The sequence below is a fragment of the Macaca mulatta genome, chromosome 13 (assembly GCF_049350105.2).
Source record: "Macaca mulatta isolate MMU2019108-1 chromosome 13, T2T-MMU8v2.0, whole genome shotgun sequence".
Lineage (NCBI taxonomy): Eukaryota > Metazoa > Chordata > Mammalia > Primates > Cercopithecidae > Macaca > Macaca mulatta.
This window is the reverse complement of record NC_133418.1, coordinates 63,756,619-63,775,278: the sequence shown is the minus strand read 5'-3', so window position 1 is coordinate 63,775,278 and position 18,660 is coordinate 63,756,619. Positions and strand designations below refer to the sequence as shown.

Here is an 18,660-nt window from a genome sequence, read left to right as displayed (position 1 = left end):
TTGCATATTGAGAAGTGTTTCATCCAAGTAACACTTAAAAGACAATATACACATTTAAAGTCAATGGACTAAGCAAACTGTTTCCCATACCCTACCCATGAAAAGGGACCAATAAACCAAAGTGATAGTACAATATTGCCCTCTACTGGACTCAACTAGTAAAGATGACCCTAATAAAACTGAAAAGCATTCAGCTTTTAAAAGGACTTAATGGAATCTTTTCCCATAAATACAAATTTAACCTAATATTAGCATATGTCTGAGACATTCATTCTATAGTTTTTGTGTGGCATTATGATGCAGAAGTTTAGAGGAATCAATTATGAATATAAAATAACCACTACGGGGCCAGGTGCAGTGGCCTGTAACACTAGCACTTTGGGAGGCCACACCAGAAGGATCACTTGAGCCCAGGAGTTCAAGACCAGCCTTGGCAACATAGGGAGACCCCATCTCTAAAAAAAATAAAAAATAAGTTAGCTGGGCACAGTGGTATGCACCTGTGGTCTCAGTTACTCAGGAAGGTTAGGCGGGAGGATCACTTGAACCTAAGAGGTCAAGGCTGCAGTGAGCTGTGATCATACCACTGCACTCCAGCCTGGGTGACAGAGTGAGACCCCGTCTCAAATACATAAACACTGTAATAAGTATTTTTGTTAAAACTATACAGAATCTTAGAGTTGAAAAGGCTTAAGATCTCTAGTCTAACCAACTATATAGTGCACACTTTCTATGTATCTTGGCCAAGTACATTGGCACTCTGTATCTATGGATCCTGCATCTATGAATTCAATCAATCCTGGATAGAAAACATTTGGGGGAAAAAAGGATCTGTACTGAACAGGTACAGACTTTTTCCTGTGATTATTCCCCAAATAATGTAGCATAACGACTATTTACATAGCATCCACATTGTATTATTATTATTATTATTATTATTAGTTGTTGTTGTTGTTGAGACAGAGTCTCGCTCTGTCGCCCAGGCTGGAATGCAGTGGTGCAAGCTCCGCCTCCCAGGTTCATGCCATTCTCCTGCCTCAGCCTCCCGAGTAGCTGGGACTACAGGCACCTGCCACCACGCCCGGCTAATTTCGTTTTATATTTTTAATAGAGATGGGGTTTCACCATGTTAGCCAGGATGGTCTCGATCTCCTGACCTCGTGATCTGCCCACCTCAGCCTCCCAAAGTGCTGGGATTACAGTCGTGAGCCACTGCGCCCGGCCCCACATTGTATTATATAAGTAATCTTGAGATGATTTAAAGTATATAAGAGGATGTGTGTAAGTTATATGCAAATAGTATACCATTTTATATGAGAAACTTAAGCATCTGTGGATTTTGGTATCTCTGAGGGGCTCGGGGGTCCTGGAACCAACCCCCTATGGCTATCAAGGGACAATCGTATTTTCCAGCCTTGGCTTAAACACCCTAGTGACGGGAAGTCTCTGGAAACAATCTATCCTGTTCTGGATAATTCTTAATTCTTAATAGCTCTTGATTCTATTCTTGCAGCAATCTAATTCCTCTTTTATAAGGAAGCCCCTCAAATATTTAAGGAAAGCAAACTCATCCCACTGCATCATCTATTCTCCAAATTAAATAACCCAAGCTCCTTCAGCAGTGGATCCTGTGACCAGGTTTCAGATGGCCCCACCACCTGAATGCACTAAATCCTCTAAATGTGCATTCATTTTCTATTGCTTCTATAACAAGTTATCACAAATTTAGTGGTTTAAAACAACACCAATTTATTATCTTCAGGTCCCAGGTCTGACACAGGTCTCACTGGGTTAAAATCAAGGTGCCAGCAGGGCTGTGTTCCCTTCTGGAGGCTGTAAGTAATAAATCTGTTTCCTAGGCTTTTCTAGCTTCAAAAGAACATCCGCATTCCTTGGCTCATGGCTCCCTTCCTCCAGCTTCAGAATAAATGTTACATCTCTCTTACCATTATTTTATAATCACATCTCCCTCTTATCCTGACCTCTGTGGCCAACTTTCTTCCCCTTTGGAAAATTGCAACTGCCTTTATCTGTCTCCAGTCATTTGTAAAATCTGCTATTTTTAACCCATTTCCCTAGTGTTCCATTATTAGAACGCTAAGCTTGTGGGAGATATTTATATCCTACTGCTCAAGGTCATCACCAAGGTCTGATTTTTCACCAAAAAAATTTGCAACCTCCAGCATAAATGGGTTAAAAGCCCTCAAAAATCAGGAACAGCTGCAAGTTCTTTCTGAAGCTATACTGGAATGTAATGCACCCAGGTCTAAACACCTGAACCCATTTTGAAACGCTTCACCATGTGGAGCATTCATTCTCCCTTACCAATGACCAGTCTACCTCTTTTTGGAAGGAAGATCATTTTCCTCGACATAAAGCACAGAAGCAAAACAGGATTTTTCAGAGTCCTGCTTTCTCTATATCAGTTCCAAATAGCAGATCTATCCATCCTTTTCATCTTTTTCTTGCTCTGAACATAACTTTAAGTCCACAAATCTTCCTTAGCAATTCTTGAAAGCTTCTATTCATTAGTAGCTTCAGTTTTCTGGTTGCTGTTCTTATAGACATAAGCCATAAGCCACCTCTTTCTTTTTTTGTTTTTTTGTTTTGAGATGTAGTCTCCCCAGGATAGAGTACAGTGGCACAATCTCGGCTCACTGCAGCCTCTGCCTCCCAGGTTCAAATGATTATCCTGCCTCAGCCTCCTGAATAGCTGGGACTACAGGTGCACACCACCACACCCGGCTAATTTTTGTATTTTTAGTAGAGACGGGATTTTACTCTGTTGGCTAGGCTGGTCTCGAACTCCTGACCTCAGGTGATCCACCCACCTCAGCCTCCCAAAGTGCTGGGATAATAGGCATGAGCCAACACCCAGCCAAGTCATCCTCTTTCATTTGCATTAATTTGACTTGACCTTTCCTGTACTTCTTTTGAAATTGATCCCAGATTGGCAAAAAATTTAACTGTTGGAGTTGGATGACAGGTACACAGGGTTCATAGGCCAAACTAAAATGTCAAATAAATATATCTAAATACAAGCCTTTGTGTAAAAACAGAGGTAGAGACAGAAAGAGATCCCTATTTCTTATTCATTGAGATGTATTTTCCCCCAACCTTTTTTTTATTCATTGAGATAGTTTGGTTTGAATTAAAATGTGAATTGCACTTTGTTTGATGCTCTCAATCCTTTTATCTTCCAGCACAGAATCCTATGCCATTTTTCTTTGCCTTTTCTTTGTAGTGTTTGAAATACACCTATCAGAAGCTTAGGATATATTCTACTTATGCCTCTTCTTCCCATCCTTCAGGAATACAAATTTAAAAGGCTACCAATTTTTCATTTAGGACTAGATTAGTTGCCCCACCATCCTTTAGGAAAATGGTTCTCAGAGTGTTGTTGTAATAGCACCAGCATTACCTATGAGCTTGTTAGAAATGCAAATTCATGAGTCTCACCTGACCTACTGTATTAGCATCTCTGGGAATGGGGCCTGGGAAACTCTCCAAGTGAGTCTCATGCATATTAGAGAACCACTACTTTAGGAAAAGAAACAGTTCCAATCCAAAAGTTGTCAGATAACACACTTTTAGTTAAACATGATTTCCATCATGTACCCAGACACTGAGAGTCCCTCACACCACTGTATTCATTAGCCTTTGTGATTATTTTGTATCTGCAATTAATCAATCCTTCCCTTGGCCAGATATTATACAGTATACTTCTACTACTCTATCTATCCTATTTTGTTTTGTTGTGTTGTGTTTTGTTTTTTGAGACAGGATCTTACTTTGTTCCAGGCTGGAGTGGGAGTGCAGTGGTACAATCGCAGCTCACTGCAACCTCCGCCTCCTGGGCTACAGTGATCCTCCCACCTCAGTCTCCCCAGTTGCTGGGACCACAGGTACCACCGTGAGATCACTCTCAGGATCTCAAATCTCAGTGCAGGTACATAATTTCTTGCCATATCACGCTATTACATCTTTCCCCTTAACAAATCTGAGCCTTATAAGAAGGATTTATCCTTCCATTATTACATTCAAATGATAAAACCAAACCCAGAAAGTCACCATGACAGTCGTAAGGTATTTATTACTCTCTTATAATCTCAAATTCTGCTTATGCTTCTCCTCTTTAGTAGTATTCAGTTTAAAACTGTTCTGGTTGATTAGCTAGTTCCTTCTAAGAAAACACATTTCGGACATATACTCCATCCTGCTTCCATATTCTCCCGAACTCAGTGGAAAATGATTATTATACTATGAACAAAAATACAGACTTTTCTTTCTAAGCTTTTAAATTAATGCTTTTATAATGATGATAAATAATAACTACTGGGGCCAGGAGAGGTGGCTCACACCTGTAATCCCAGAACTTTGGGAGGCTGAGGCAAGTGGATCACTTGAGATCAGGAGGTCGAGACCAGCCTGACCAACATGGTGAAACCCCATACAGAAATTAGTTGGGTGTGGTGGCACATGCCTGTAATGCCAGCTACTTGTGAGGCTGAGGCAGGAAAATGGCTTGAACTTGGGAGGCGGAGGCTGCAGTGGGCCAAGACTGCACCACTGCACTCCAGCCTGGCTGACAGAACAAGACCTTGTCTCAAAAAAAAAAAAAAAAAAAAATGCTATCATCAGAAAAGGATTAGTATAACCAGGAATATAGATGCGTTAATGCAAATTTTATTGCTTAATTTTTTTTTTTGAGACAGGGCCTCGCTCTGTCACCCAGGCTAGAGTACAGTGGTGTGATCATGGCTCAATGCAGCTTCAACCCCCCAGGCCCAAGCAAGCCTCCCACCTTGCCCTCCAGGATAGCTGGGACTACAGATAGGCATCACCACACCTAGCTAATTTTTAAATTTTTTTGTAGAGACAGACTCTCACTGTGTTGCCCAGGTTGGTCTTCAACTGAACTCAAGAGATCCTCTCACCTCAGCCTCCCAAAGTGCTGGGATTACAGGCATGAGCTACTGTGACTGGCCGTTTAATTAAAAAAAAAAAACTTTACTTGAGGCCACCCTTTATTTCTTTTGTAAGCAGGAATATAATAAATACCACCATATTGATAAAATATTGTTGCTTTAAATAGATCTGTGATCATCTACTTCTTAGAAGTGGAAAAAACCAAATCATTCAAATGGACTCAATTGTATATTCTAGTGTGAATTATGAGATAATTGACATATATCAATTTTATGGATAGTATATTGATGTTTGTTCTACAAACAGACAAAGAAGTTCTAAGGTAGAGATATTTACAAGGTCTAAGTTGAAAGCCATATATATAGAACATGGCACTAGAGAAATCACAGAATTTATATTCAAAATGCAGAATATTCTGAAGATATGTGTAACTAGTTCAAATTGAGATGTGTAACAAATAAGTGGTTTAAAAAGCAATTTATATACAGCCTGGCTTGCACAGCATATCTCAATTCCAAAGAAGTAATAAAAGATGGCAATAAAAGAATGTAACATATGGCCAGGCGCGGTGGCTCACGCCTGTAATCCCAGCACTCTGGGAGGCCGAGGCCAACAGATCACGAGGTCAGACGATCAAGACCATCCTGGTTAACACGGTGAAACCCCATTTCTACTAAAAAATACAAAAAATTAGCCGGGCATGGTGGCGGGTGCCTGTAGTCCCAGCGACTCGGGAGGCTGAGGCAGGAGAATGGCGTGAACCCAGAAGGCGGAGCTTGCAGTGAGCCAAGATTATGCCACTGTACTCTAGACTGGGTGACAGAGCGAGACTCTGTCTCAAAAAAAAAAAAAAAAAGAAAGTAACACAATAATAACAGAAAATAACGAACTGAACCACAAACATAATTTTCTGAAGAAACCTGGGATGTGAAAAGAGTATACTGCATATAAAACTGTAATTACTTGAACTATTATTCTTAGGAAATGAATAGGTAAAAATACATTACTCATTACTACAAATAAAACAATAAAACATAGCACATTAAACTATGGAAACATATTAATTCTTCAATAATTAGAACAGTTACATATTTCTACTAAATAGTTTTCTGGTTAAAATCAGTTATGAAAAGTAGAGTTTAAGCAGAATAATTCTATTTTTAAAAACAGTATCTCTGGCCAAGCACGGTGGCTCATGCCTGTAATCCCAGCACTTTGGGAAGCTGAGGCGGGCGGATCATCTGAGGTCAGGTGTCTGAGACCAGCCTGATCAACGTAGAGAAACCCCGTCTCCACTAAAAATACAAAAAAAATTAGCTGGCGTGGTGACGCATCCCCGTAAGCCCAGCTACTTGGGAGCCTGAGGCAGGAGAATCACTTGAACCCGGGAGGCAGAGGTTGCAGTGAGCTGAGAGGGCGCCATTGTACTCCAGCCTGGGCAACAAGAGTGAAACTCCATCACAAAAACACAAAGAAACAAAAACAGTATCTTCTGTTTCTAATATGGAATAGAAATACCTTATGAATAGTAACATTAAGCTAATATTGTTAAAATCATCAAATAAGTGATAAAATGGATAATATGAATCTTAGTGTAAAAATATAAACTTTGATTCACAGGTTCTGAGGGTTATGGAAATATATAAATATAAGCTTTGAGAGGAAAGGTTTGATGGTAAGATATATAACCACATTCAGAAAATATACTTCTTATTCCTATTTGTTTCTCAAAACTCTCACTAAAGTGAGAGTCACTTAGCTTTTGGAAGTCTGTTTCTCTGTACCAAAATTGGACCAGAAGATGACACATCAGTGAGAAATGCTTTGATGATTGACTAGAAAATTAAGTGTTTATAAACCCAGTATATCATCATCATCATCATCTTTATTCTTCCATTTGCTCAGTTATCTTGTCAGCAACACAGATACTATATAAAATCATCCTACCCTTTTTCACTTCCTGGCTCTTCTTTATCATTCTATCCAGCTTCAACGATCTTCAGCTTATTTAGGGCTAATAAACATGCTCACCCAAAGAAAGTGAGGGTTTACGATGTAATGTTCTGGTGATACTGTAGGTTTCTTAGGGGAAAGACATCTCATAAATATAAACGAATATGCTTAGAACCCATGGTTGTAATTTAAGATTACAGAAGTTTCTCACTATACTTCATTTAACAATATTAGCAAAATGTTATGTTTTCATGTCAGTTTTGACACATAAGAATAATACAGCAATGAATTTTTTTTCAATTAACAAAGAAAACAGTTTTAAAAAATAAAGCCAATTCTCTCCCTTTTATCATTGACTGGAAGATACGCCATCTTTTTATATTTTACTCCAGAGAGAATAAGGCTCATCATAATTGAAACGACTCTATTCTAGGACTATTCTAAAGTGCACATATCCACCTCAAAAGATCTCTGGAAACCTAGTCAAATGTCTTTCTCTGACCATCATGCCTCACATGGAGCTAATAATGAAAGTCTGCAACCGATTGAGGGACTTTAAAAAAGATGGCTGTCCTAGGAACAAAACTAATTCCTTTTGTCATTCACTCACTCAACAAGTATTTATTAAGCAGCTATAAATTGCTTCAATCATTCAATAAGTACACAAAATGTAAAAAATATAATAGAATAAGGAATATTTCTACATTCCCATTTTTTGAGAAATTCCTAGCATGCACTTCACATATAGTTTTATGCATGCAAATGACCTTACCTCTCTTACAGATAGTTGTGGTGGGAAGGAGACTGAAAATACCAAGCTGGTGAATTCAAACCCAGAGGCTTCAACCTTTTGGCACACCTAAAAAAGCATTACAATTACGTAAATTCCCAGGAATTGCTGAAAATATTACTTACTCTAATCTTAATAACATGAATTTCTGGTCTGGGAGATGACATGGCAAAACTTCCAAACTTTCACATTTGACAGTGGAACACTCACAAATATCTTGAGATTAAATACTGCCTAACTATGACCCTGAAGACTAATACTACAAAGAACCAAAACAGCCAGGAATAACATCTGCAGAATAAACTGTTAAGTGTCAAAATAGCTTTCTATTAGGTCACCCCCTAACTTTCAAACAAAACAAACCCAAATATAGCACTCTTGACAGAAAAAAACAAACAAAAGGCAATCCCACATTCAATCATTTACCTTCTACAGGGCTGTACCACCTGTCTTTTCGGGACAATAATAAGTACAACTAGAAATGAACTTTTCTGTAATTCAGCTATATTAAACAGCAAAATGAAAACAAACTGCTACATTTTTCTTCAATTAAATAGCACTTATGACTGAAACACATGAATATACATTTTATTAATTTTCAGATATGTCAATTAAAAAGTAATTTGAGAATCGTAGGTTTTGGTTTTTTAAAAAAATTAAGAAAATATTTTAATGATCCAATTGTGTGAAAAAAAGTTGAAATGAATGGCAGTGTTCCTTTCAATATAAAAATTCTTGTACTGGGGCATGGTGGCATGCACCTGTAGTCCCAGCTACTTGGGAGGCTAAGGTATGAGGATCACCTGAGCCCAGAGGTGGAGGTTGCAATGAGCCGGTATCATGCCACTGCACTCCAGCCTGGGTGACACAGTGAGACCCTGTCTCAAAACAAAAACAAAAACAAAAACCAGAAGGTCGGGCGCGATGGCTCATGCCTATAATCCCAACATTTTGGGAGGCCAAGTCAGACAGATGACCTGAGGTCAGGAGTTTGAGACCTGAGGTCAGGCCCACATGGTGAAACCCCGTATCTACTAAAAATACAAAAATTAGCTGGGCGTGGCAGCACATGCCTGTAATCGCAGCTACTTAGGAGGCTGAGGCAAGAGAATCATTTGAACCTGGGAGGTGGAGGTTGTAGTGAGCTGAGACTGCACCACTGCACTCCAGCCTGGGTGACAAGAGTGAAACTCTGTCTCGGAAAAAAAAAAAAGAATTCGGCCGGGTGTGGTGGCTCACGCCTGCGCCTGTAATCCCAGCACTTTGGGCCAAGGTGGGCAGATCACGAGGTCAAGAGATCGAGACCATCCTGGCTAACACAGTAAAACCCTGTGTCTACTGAAAATACTAAAAATTAGCCGGGCGTGGTGTTGGGTGCCTGTAGTGCCAGTTACTAGGGAGGCTGAGGTAGGAGAATGGCGTGGACACAAGAGGCAGAGCTTACACTGAGCTGAGATCACGCCATTCATTGCGCTCCAGCCTGAGCAACAGAGCGAGACTCCGTCTCAAAAAAAAAAAAAAAAAAAAAAATTGAATTCTTGGCCTTGGCCAGGTGCAGTGACTCACACCTGTAATCCCAGTACTTTGAGAGGCCAAGGCAGGAGGATGACTGGAGGCCAGTTGTTCAAGACCAGCACAGTAACATAGGGAGACCCTACCTCTACAAAAAGATTTAAAAATTAGGGCCAGGCGCAGTGGCTCATGTCTGTAATCCCAGCACTTTGGGAGGCCAAGGCAGGCAGATCATCTGAGGTTGGGAGTTTGAGACCAGCCTGACCAACATGGAGAAACCTTGTCTCTACTAAAAATACAAAATTAGCCAGGCATGGTCGCGCATGCCTGTAATCGCAGCTACTCGGGAGGCTGAGGCAGGACAATCACTTGAACCTGGGAAGTGGAGGTTGCGATGAGCCAAGATCGCGTCATTGCACTATGGCCTGGACAACAAGAACAAAACTCCATCTCAAAAAAAAAGAAAAAAAAATTAGGTGGGCATGGTGGTACATGCCTATAGTCCTAGCTACTCAGAAGGCTGATGTAGGAGGATTGCTTGAGTCCCAGGAGTTAGAGGCTGCAGTGAGCTGTGATTGTACCACTGCACTTCAGCCTAGGCAATAGAATAAAACCCAAAAAAGAAAAGAAAAAAGAATTGTCCTATCTCCAAAAAAGGAAAGAAAAAAGAATTCTTGGTCTTAAGACTGAAAATCTCTACATAATTGCACCTATAATGAAAAACAGGTTATTTACCTTTTTAACGAAATCTTTCTCACAGAATTCTTGAAGAATTCCTAGGCATACATTACATACATTTAAATTTGAGTTCTTGGAAGCAATGCTTCCATCTTGACTAAGAGAGATCCTTCCCTCTCCATTTTGACTTAGATTATCAATACTATCTTCCAGTTCTTGCAGTCGAATTTTCTTGGGAGGTGGGTTCATAACTTCCAAAATTAATTCATCTTTTTCAGTTTCCAGAAATTTCTGTAGTTCATTGAGCAACTCCTGGAAAGTTAATGAAAGAAAAAGTAATGACCCACTGACAATGTCCTTAAGGCTTTCTAGGTAAGACGAAACAAGAAAATACGAGTGAAAATTAGGACATATCACAGATTTTACAATGTTGACATATCAATTCTGAAGCAATCCAGTTATTTTATTAGCCAGCATTGGCTTTTATGGAATTTAAAAGAGAATTACCTATCTCTATTATATATGTGGGAATACTTTTTCAAAAGAGTTCCATATATCAGTGAAGCAAAAGTCATAAATCTGAGGGAGAAAGGCTCCATTACAAATTTGTTAATTTGTAATTCTGTTGTGAGTCATTCACTTGCTAATTTCAGTAAAAACAAACTTCAGTTCTAATGATTAACATATAAAAATACAAACTGAATTTCCATCCTTGCTAGGTTATTTAATAACCTCACAATTACTAAGTGCTCACAAGTATAATATTTATTTAATATGAAATCTGATCATTAGAGGTAGTCTAATAAGTAAAAATAATTTGGAGAAAATTTACTAAGAAAAGTACACAAATGCTGACAATGCTGAAAGTTAGCATATGATTATAAACTATTTCCATATATTAATTGAAAGACATGCTCTACTATATTCTAGTTTGCCTAATTTCTGTCTTGTATTAGAACTTGCATTTCTTTGAAACCATTCTCATATTTCTCTCATTCAGATATCCCTCTCATCTAAATACTCAGAGTATTTTCCCGTTTTGTTTAGACATGTTTTTTATGCCATTGATGAAAAAGTATCTTTTTCAAATTCATTCAGATGACAATTTACTGACTCTAAAGGGAAAAAATCTTCCACTCAAACAAATTTAAATCCACTTTATTGAGAAATTAGCTCACCTGCTTTAACAGATAAATATACGTACATACATATACAGGTACATTTTGACTCACACAAATGTTTGTTGTTACCTAAAATCTGTAATATAGGTAAAACATAGTGCATATACAGATGTGCATATACATACATAGCTACATGAATAGAACAGATCAAAATTTAAGAACATTTCCAAAAACTTGTCCAAATATTCTTGTATATTTCTTTACATAAAATGAAACACACAAAAGTTGGTAACACTCAGTCTCTTAATATAAATTTACAATCTAATAACATAATAGAGTAATAGTTTAATATAAATTTAAAATCTAATAACATATAATAGAATAATAATCTGAAAAAATGTGTAAGCAGGGTTACACAAAACCAGTCTTATTACTTTACAGTCATATTGTGTATAAATGAATATACACATATTTAAATCATCATAGCACAAGTACCATTTCTGGTTTGTTTTTTGTTTTTGTTTTCTTAATTTTCAGACGGAGTCTCACAGTCACCCAGGCTAGAGTGCAGTGGCACAATCTCGGCTCACTGCAACCTCCACACCCCCGACCCCCAAGTTCAAGCGATTCTCCTGCCTCAGCCTCCCAAGTAGCTGGGATTACAGGCATCTGCCATGGTGCCCAGCTAATTTTTGTATTTTTAGTAGAGACAGGGTTTTACCGTCTTGGCCAGGCTGGTCTTGAACCCCTGACCTCATGATTTATCCACCTTGACCTCCCAAAGTGCTGGGATTACAGGCGTGAGCCACCACGCCCGGCCAATTTCTGGTTTTCAAAGTGTTTCCAGTGTTTCCACATACTTTATTAGGTATCGTCCCTTAAAGTCCTGTGAGGTGGGTATTATCATCATTCCCATTTACAGAGGAGTAAACTGAAGCTGCAAAGTGGTGGAACTGGGATTCAAATCCATGTCTTCTAGCTCCAAATCCTAGGTTTTGAATTCAGTCAGACTGCTCAAATCCTAGCTTGCTCACTTAATAGCTGTGTAACTTTGGGCAGGTTGCTTAACCTCTCTGTATCTCAGTTTCTTCATCTGAAAATAGAGACAATCATAGTATGTACTTACCTAATCAGTTTATGAGAATTATATGAGAGCTTGACATATAGTAATGATAATTGAATATTATGTATTATTATTGCCAAAATAATAGAAACAACAACATTTTAAAAATAACTGATACTACTAACTCCTGGACAATTTTTTAAATTACAAGAAACTGTGTGTGTATATGTTGTATACATACTGTCTATAAAGTATATATTTACATATGTATTATTACTATTTGCCTCTAAAAAGAGTATCATTTTTAGAATCAAACATTTCATAAATGTTACACATCTTATGCAAAAAGTATTATATTAAACGTCAAAGCTCTCTGTATATCACCATAAATGTCAAAGATCTCTGTATATTACTTTTGTCATTAATAACAGTAATAATGATTATGATAAGCATTTATTTCTAAAGGACTCCAAATACCTATTTATAAATACCACTAGTAATACAGAAAATGGGAAAAAACAGAAAAAGGCAACCATACCCACAATGCTTCCACTTAGTAGGACATGTAAGGAATATTAGCCCCTCCTGGGAGGAAGCAGTATTTTGTGATATTGTGTTTAGATATCTTTTAGGAAACATCTATACAAACGTTAAATGCACCAGGGAGTTCCTCCACAAAGATCCCATTACACTAAATGTTAGATACCTAGATACAATCACTTAAGAAGGAACTTACATTTCTGAGACTATTCCAAAATTAAGACTATCACTCATTTTATTATAGATTTTTAATTTAAAAAAGAGTTATGAATATATACCTGCTCTCAAAAGTACAGGCATTCATTGTAAAATATAGAGAACCTTCTCTTAACTTGAAAAAAAAAGAAGAAAATACCTTGTATGGAAGTTTGTAAGGTGCATGAAAATCCACACCACAGAATCTGAAGATACATCTTGGACAAGTACCAGTACTGAGCAACAACTGGGCCACATGCTTGTTTTCCTCAGTCAGTGGGAACATACTGAATAATTATAACTAGAAAGAAAAAAAGTAAAACTAATGATCAGCTTCTGCATTTTACTGTCACAGACAAGTCATCATGTTTAGGGATAAAAACTAGCTTTCATTTGAAAAGCACTATTGTGTACTCTCTAACCAAGCCCCTTTCATTATACACATATTATAAAATACAAACTTGAAGGAAGTTTATAAAATGGATCCAGTAAAGGTTTCTAATTGTTAAGAAATTTAGTTTAGCATTCTGGATTATGATAAAATATATCAATATAACTAAGTTGATCAAAAGAAATAAAAATAATCAAGAATGGTTGCTTCTGAAGAGGGTAATGAAAACAGAGGTACAGGGTGAAATTTTGCTCTTTGTTTTGTACCATTCAGTATTGTACAAAGTTAATTCATTAAACTTTTCCTATAAGAAATTAAAAATGAGTTTGCTGGTGGTGGGGCTTAGAAAGCCATACCCCAAAATGAAGGCCTCAGCAGCAGCCTCAGAAGCAAAACTTTTTCTCTGACCTTCTGCCCTCCTGTCTCTCAGTCTCATTCTTCCCCAGACTAGCCATAGAAAAACTACTGTCCCTCTTCCTCAAGGTGAGTCATAGAAACCAGAACTCCCTTTCCCCAAAGCCAGTCATAAAATCTAAAAATATTACTCAAATTTGGTCAGGTGCAGTAGCTCATGCCTGTAATCCCAGCACTTTGGGAGGCCGAGGTGAGTGGATCTTCTGAGGTCAGGAGTTTGAGACCAGCCTGGCCAACATGGTGAAGCCCCATCTCTACTACAAATACAAAAACTATTAGCCAGGTGTGTTGGCGTGTGCCTGTACTCCCAGCTACTCAGGAGGCTGAGACAAGAGAATCACTTGAACCCTGGGAGGCGGAGGTTGCAACGAGCCAAGATTGTGCCACTTCACTCCAGCCTGGGCAATGACAGTGAAACTCCATCTCAAACAAACAAACAAACAACAACAACAAAAAACCTCCAACAAAAACAAATTAAGTACATAGTATTTGAGAGCAACGGTTTGCTTAAGTTGCCAATTTTTGCAATTTAAATAAACTCACAAAAAAAATACTATATAGAGAATGAGGGCAAATCTGTCTCCTGTTACCAGGAAGGAGGGGTACTAAAAATTCAAACAACCTAATTTGTTCAGCAAAACTAGATCTTCTAATTAGTGAAACAGTCCATATTACCTTAAAATGATCAACTACCAATATTTTAGAAAATAATCATTGCATGGCAATCTTGTGGCATGCTATAACTGTGGTCATAGAAACACAGTGGCATCTTTTAATTTGTGCAGTTTCATAATTCAAATGAACTTGCTTAAAATTTGTGGAAGGGTGAAGCTCTTCCCAACAGCTTAGTATAAAGATGTGATTCTTCTAGTCTGTGTTTTCCACACCTCTAAAACTTACTACTTACTTGCAAGTTGCTAAATGTTTGGGGCCACTTATCAAGATTCTTGCACAAAATAATGAGGAAGACAGGTATATAGTTACATAGAACTCTTCACCATAAAAATCAGTTCAGCAGCCAGGACGACTAAAAACAGATTGCATCTGGCTGAATTCTAATTCAGGTGAATATGTGAGTCAGCAGGGAGAAAAAAATCAGGCTTGTATGGACACACCATACAAGCTGACTAGGTGACAACTTTGAGACACCAGAATTGAGAAACATGTATTTAGGGTTGCCTAAGTGAATTTGGGCTCCATGGTATTTTCAAGAAAGAGGACAGAATATGTGGAAAACAACCTCTAAACAATGAAGATCTGGCCAGGCCCAGTGGCTCACACCTGTAATCCTAGCACTTTGGGAGGCCAAGGCAGGCATATCACTTGAGGTTTGGAGTTCAAGACCAGCCTGGCCAACATGGTGAAACTCCATCTTTATTAAAATACAAAAATTAGCCAGGTGTGGTGGTACGTGCCTTTAATCCCTGCTACTCGGGAGGTTGAGGCAGGAGAATCGCTTGAACCCAGTAGGTGGAGGTTGCAGTAAGCCCAGCACTTTGGAAGGCCATGGCAGGCGGATCATAAGGTCCGGAGATCAAGACCATCCTGGTTAACACGATGAAATGCCATCTCTACTAAAAATACAAAAAATTAGCCAGGCATGGTGGCACGTGCTTGTAGTCCCAGCTACTCCAGAGGCTGAGGCAGGAGAATCGCCTGAACCCAGGAGGCAGAGGTTGCAGTGAGCCAAGATCGCACCACTGTACTCCAGCCTGGGCGAAAGACCGAGACTCCATCTCAAAATAAATAAATAAATAAATAAATAAATAAATAAATAAATAAATAAAATCTGTGTGGTCAAGGTCAAGTCATTATTATTTACTAGTGATCTGTATCCCTTTTCCCAGTCCATTTAATCTAGTTTGATGCAGAGAAAAGATTGGATGCTGTGAGGGGCTGAATATAAGCATTTACAGTGCATCTCTGACTACATACACAGAGAAACTGTTTCTGTTTCACCGGTTATTCTAAGTTATTTTTTCTCCATTAGTTTAGCTTAAGACTTTTACTTAATTCAGAAGTAACATTTAACTCAAAAAGAAACACAAATACACCCTCTTCCAATAAACAAATCAATAAGCACTTTAAAAGGACACTTAATGATTTCCCTAGAGACTTAAATAGCTATATTAAAATTTATTTTATTTTCCATGGCTATAAGACCATGTTTATTTCTCCAATAAATTCACAAGAACAAAGGTATCATGCAAAGCGAATAAACGACACATTACAAACTCCTGGCTCTGAGAAGTTCCCAAACCTGATTGATGAGAATTACAAAACTTCCAGTCCTGAGTAATTTGAAGAGGTCTAAAAATAGACCCCAAACAAACAAAAAGACCTCTTTTGAATGTGTGTTAATAAACGAGCTATGAATTTACAAACCTCTCAACATCATTTTCACCTCCTAACAATCTATCAACTTCTCAATTTCACCTACCAACAATCCATCAACATTAAAAGGAGAAAACACGTTACGCCTTAAATTTGATTGTTTCATCGTGAGGTAATAAAATGTCAGGATTTCATAAGACATCAGAAATCGGTTGTCCATATTAGATTATGCTTGAAAGCAAGCCCTGAAAAAGGCATCCCATAATGTAAGTTTTCCAGTGTTGGTTACCCTCAAGATGTTTGCTTTTCGTTTACGTGTTTGTTTTATAGAAACAACGCTAACAAGTTGCTACACAGCCGCCTTTCACGTGTCAGGCTCCCTAGGAGGACTGAATCCCTCCTCCCCAGACCAAGGATAACTAGCCCAGTCTCTGGCTTACTGGAGGAGAGGAAGGACTTTATTTTCACCTCCTGGACGATTACAAAAACTAGTCATCGAAAACGAGGAAACGAGCAGGGTGTGAGAAAAAACTGCCTGAGTCTCATATCCTAAGATCTTTTAAACTCCTTTCCCTACCGAAGGGTGTCATTCGTACCGCGGCGTGGGGCTGGGGGTGTGGATTTACGGGGAAAAAGGTGATCACACTTCACTGGGCTTCTGAAACATTCAGCTATGGAATCTACTGTGGACTCTTGAAAAGTTCATCCCGAGATCTAACCTCAAGCCTCAGTTTTGGCCAAGCAAGCCCTTCCCCCTTCGGTCAGGTGCAACAAACTTCCCACTCACCCCTCCTTTGCTAACAAAGCCGCTCCAGCAGGAGAGAAATGACCTCTCTCTCTCGCCACACCTCTTCTGCACCCAGTCTGCACTCCTTCACCTCATACGTACCCGCCTCACCTTCTCCCCAGACGCCGGAGCCTGAGATTTAACCCCTTCCGGCCCTCGAAGGGAACGGGGAAGACTAAAGACAACGCACCTATTGCGTCTAGCAATTCTGTTCCCCGAGGAAACGTGAGCTTTAAACGAAAGTACCAGCCCGTTCTCGCTAGGACTAAGTGAGCTTCTCCCTTCTTGTTTGTAGGGAAATCCGTCAAATCGCCTACTTTGCCACCTCACCCCACTGCCCCCGCGACTGTAGGAGTGCGTGGGGCTTTACTCCCAGCCTTACTGGTCCACTCCCAGAAAAGCCTCTGTCGGACTCTGACGTCTAGGGAGTCGTAGCCGTTGCCAGAAATATCGATGAGCCTTTACCCTGAGATTTAGAACAGGAGCTTTTTCTGGGGCACATACAAAGAACGTGTTTCTTCCTACAAATTAGTAGCATCCTCTCGCTGTATGGATTCAGCTGGCGAAGTAACTCAAGCCTTGTTCTGACTGCCAGGGTGGGAGGGGTGGACGGCTCGGTGTTCTTCCCGTTGTGCCTTGCGCTCGAGGTGCTGGTCTACGCTGGCCTGGACAGTCCGGGCTAGGAGCGGGAGCCGAGCGGAGGCGGAGGAGATGGCGTCCCAGCCGCCACCTCCCCCGAAACCCTGGGAGACCCGCCGAATTCCGGGAGCCGGACCGGGACCAGGACCCGGCCCCACTTTCCAGTGAGTGTGGGATTCTTCAGGCTGGGAGGTTGGTGGGCCCGAGCGGGGACTTGGCCGAAGGCGGTTGAAGCGGTTGTTGGGGGAGGTATTCCCTCCCCCCCTTTTAACCAGTCCCCAACCTTGCGGGTAGGAGTCGAGGTGGAGTTGGGGCGCTTACCAGTGGGGATTTTTCAGTGTCTCACAGCTGTTTCTGACCCCCGGCAACTCTTAAGCACCAACGTTTTTTTCGGGAGCTCCTGGGCGTCTCTCTGGGTCTCTGTGCTTGAAAGAAAGCGGGGCGGCTTCCTACCTACCCATTCTGTTTTCACTTTGACAGAACGGCTTCACTATCTTTAGAGCATAGACTTTGGGTCTGTAGCAGTTGACAGAGGCATTTGTCCAGCCACGGCATCGGTAGGGAACAAAGTCTCGTTAAAGGTGTTAACCTCTCGAGAAGTTGCCGAAAGCCCGAAAGGTTTTACGCAACTAGAACTCAGGCCCCGAACGCTTTGCCTTCTTTTCCAGCGTAACTCAGCCAGTGTTTCAGTTTGAGATTGGAGAAGCAACATTAAAGCAGGAGTTCTAGATCTGAGGCCTATGGATGGCCTTTGTGTGCAAAATGATGTATTTTTCTGAGGGCTATAGTTTTTTGTTTGGTTTTTAATCAGTATCAGTTGGTTTCTAGGACTTTGAAAAGGCTAAAACATGCAGAGTTGGGAGTGTTTCATGGCCTCGTGTGGCTTTTGTTTGGTAGTACTGGACATCTTAATTCAGATAGGTGTGATTCAAATGTCAAATCAACTACTATTGTAGATTTTCGTAAGCGTAAAAACCCCAACATATTGGAATGTATTTCTGCTGTGTTCTGAAATCTTTTATTTAAACACTAAAATGCTTTAACACGGTAACTACTTAGTTTAATAAGGATATATACATCACAAGTAATAAGCTTTAATTAGGCTGGTAAGCCACGGTGACATTATCTGCTACCTTTTTTATGATTCGGTTCTTTTTTCCCCATTTAGACTGCTTGTCGAATGAGAAGAGGTTTTATTTTTTGCATCTGTTAAAGTTCTTTTTATGTAAAATTAACCATTTGCTCACTTTATCATGAAATATTTTAAACACAGAGACTAGCAGAGAGTAAGAATACCTGTTTATTCACTACCCA

The 18,660-nt window shown here is 39.6% G+C and overlaps 2 protein-coding genes across 21 annotated transcripts in view; one reads left to right on the top strand and one right to left on the bottom strand.

The window, feature by feature from the left end:
• Positions 1–17,920, bottom strand: part of PUS10 (pseudouridine synthase 10) — an 85,558-nt gene extending 67,638 nt beyond the window's left edge. For 7 of the 20 annotated variants that reach the window (XM_001115343.5, XM_077959529.1, XM_077959524.1 and 4 more), the window contains exons 1-4: positions 16,708–16,884; positions 12,942–13,082; positions 9,920–10,174; positions 7,655–7,741 (exon numbers count right to left, since the gene is read on the bottom strand). In XM_001115343.5, the coding sequence (XP_001115343.1) occupies positions 7,655–7,741; positions 9,920–10,174; positions 12,942–13,067 (468 nt within the window). In that variant the 5' untranslated portion in view covers positions 13,068–13,082; positions 16,708–16,884. The other 13 variants (XM_015112450.3, XM_077959527.1, XM_077959518.1 and 10 more) reach the window with 8 other exon arrangements.
• PEX13 (peroxisomal biogenesis factor 13) overlaps positions 17,336–18,660 on the top strand; it is a 34,349-nt gene continuing 33,024 nt past the window's right edge. Inside the window, 1 exon segment of the mRNA NM_001258170.1 lies at positions 17,336–17,510. Coding sequence (NP_001245099.1) covers positions 17,419–17,510 — 92 coding nt within the window. The 5' untranslated portion in view covers positions 17,336–17,418.